At 63.8% G+C, this 2,089-nt stretch overlaps 1 protein-coding gene across 1 annotated transcript in view; it reads right to left on the bottom strand.

Annotated features, from left to right (window-relative positions):
- The window catches only part of LOC114072953 (DNA-directed RNA polymerase II subunit RPB1-like), a gene marked incomplete at both ends in the record, with an annotated part of 7,649 nt that extends 6,683 nt beyond the window's left edge, over positions 1-966 (bottom strand). Inside the window, one exon of the mRNA XM_027910766.1 lies at positions 798-966. Within this exon, the coding sequence (XP_027766567.1) occupies positions 798-966 (169 nt within the window). The remainder of the gene's footprint in view (positions 1-797) is intronic.
- Positions 967-2,089: the final 1,123 nt, after the last annotated feature.

Genomic DNA, 2,089 nt, shown 5'->3' with positions numbered 1-2,089 from the left:
GGGGGGGGGGGGGGGGGGGGGGGGGGGGGGGGGGGGGGTCAAGGGGGGGGGGTTCAGGGGGGTCCCCCCAACTCAGGGTCCTCCCCCCCCTCACCCCAGGGGGGTCCCCCCAACTCGGGGTCCTTCTCTGACCCTTCCTGGTGCCCCCACCCAAAAAAAAACCCCATCCAGACCCCGGGAGATGTCGGGGGGGGCTTGGGGTGATTGGGAACTTTGTGGGGGGGGGGATGTCCCCCCGAGACCCCTCCAAGACCCCCCAAAAGGGGTCCACAAGGACACCCCCCCCCAAGTCCTTGCAGGCTCCAGGAGATTCCCCCCCATTGACAAGCCAGAGTGGGATCCAGAAGGTCCCACCAAAAAAGGGGGTCCCAAACCTCCTGGGGACCCCAAAGACTCCCCCCCAGAGCCCCCAAAAAAGGGGGTTCAAACACCCCCAAGTCCTTGCTGGCCCCAACGAGGGGGTCCAAGAGCCCCTCATGGACACCCAAATCCTTTCAAGGCTGAGCTCCCAGAAGGTCCCCACATCCCTCAAACCCCCCTTTGGTGGCCTCAGGAGGGGTCCCACCCCCCATGGACCCTCCAAATCCCCCAAAAAGGGGATTTAAGGGCCCCCCCAAGCCCCTGTTGCCCCAAAAAGAAGCTCCAAGAACCCCCATGGACACCCAAGTCCCCTCAAGGTTGAGCTCCCAGAAGCTCCTTGTGCCCCTCAAACCCCCCTTTGGTGCCCCCAGGAGGGGTCCCACCCCCCCAAAACCCCCCAAATCCCCCCAAACCCCCCCAAAACCCCCCCCTCTGACCCTCGATGAGCAGCCAGTTGTTGATGACGGTCTGGATGTTGCTGTAGAAGAGGCGGGTGGTGTCGTGGCCCATCTCCAGGTAGGAGATGTGCACCAGCGACCCGGCCGACGTGCCCAGGGACTTCTTGCACAGGATGCCCATGATCAGCTCCCCGTTCTCCACGATCACCTGGGCACGGGGACACGGCGGGGAGGGGGGGTCAGAGACCTTCTGGATTGGGGGACACCCCCCTTGGGGCACCCATTGCCCTATTGTGGGGTCAGAGACCTCCTGGATTGGGGGACACCCCCCTTGGGGCACCCATCACCCTATTTGTGGGGTCAGAACCCCCCTGGATTGGGGGACACCCCCCCTTGGGGTACTCACGGCCTCAGTGCGGGGTCAGAACCCTCCTGGATTGGGGACACCCCCCTTGGGGCAGACACCATCCTATTTGTGGGGTCAGAGACCTTCTGGATTGGGGGACACCCTTTTTGGGGCAGACACAACCTCACTGTGGGGTCAGAACCCTCCTGGATTGGGGACACCCCCCTTGGGGCAGCCACCATCCTACTGGGGGGTCAGAGCCTTCCTACAGGGGGGGACATCACCCTTGGGGCAGCCACCATCCCACTGTGGGGTCAGAGCCCTTCTGGAGGGGGGGATGTCACCCTTGGGGCAGCCACCACCCTATTGGGGGGTCAGAGACCTTCTGGATTGGGGGACACCCCCCTTGGGGCAGACACCACCCTATTTGTGGGGTCAGAACCCTCCTGGATTGGGGGAATCACCCTTGGGGCACCCATCACCCTATTTGTGGGGTCAGAGACCTCCTGGATTGGGGGACACCCCCCTTGGGGCAGCCACCACCCTATTGGGGGGTCAGAGCCCTCCTGGAGGGGGGACACCCCCCTTGGGGCACCCATCACCCTATTTGTGGGGTCAGAGCCCCCCTGGATTGGGGACACCCCCCTTGGGGCAGACACAACCTCGCTGGGGGGTCAGAGACCCCCTGGATTGGGGACACTCCCCTTGGGGCACCCATTGCCCTATTGTGGGGTCAGAGACCCCCTGGATTGGGGACATCCCCCTTGGGGCACCCACCACCCTATGGAGGGGTTCAGGTCCCACCAAAGCCCCCTCAGATCATCTTCACACCCCCCAAATCCCCCCCCAGACCACCCCAAAGTCCCCCTAAACCTCCTCAACCCCCCCCAAAGACACCTCAAATGCCCCCTAAACCTCCTCAAATGCCCCCTAAACCTCCTCAAATCCCCCCTAAACCTCTTCAAACCCCCCCAAAGACACCTCA

This window comes from Empidonax traillii, unplaced genomic scaffold (assembly GCF_003031625.1).
Source record: "Empidonax traillii isolate 1590-97213 ecotype Southwest subspecies unplaced genomic scaffold, ASM303162v1 scaffold4616:size9426, whole genome shotgun sequence".
Lineage (NCBI taxonomy): Eukaryota > Metazoa > Chordata > Aves > Passeriformes > Tyrannidae > Empidonax > Empidonax traillii.
This window is presented reverse-complemented; position numbering and strand designations above follow the sequence as displayed.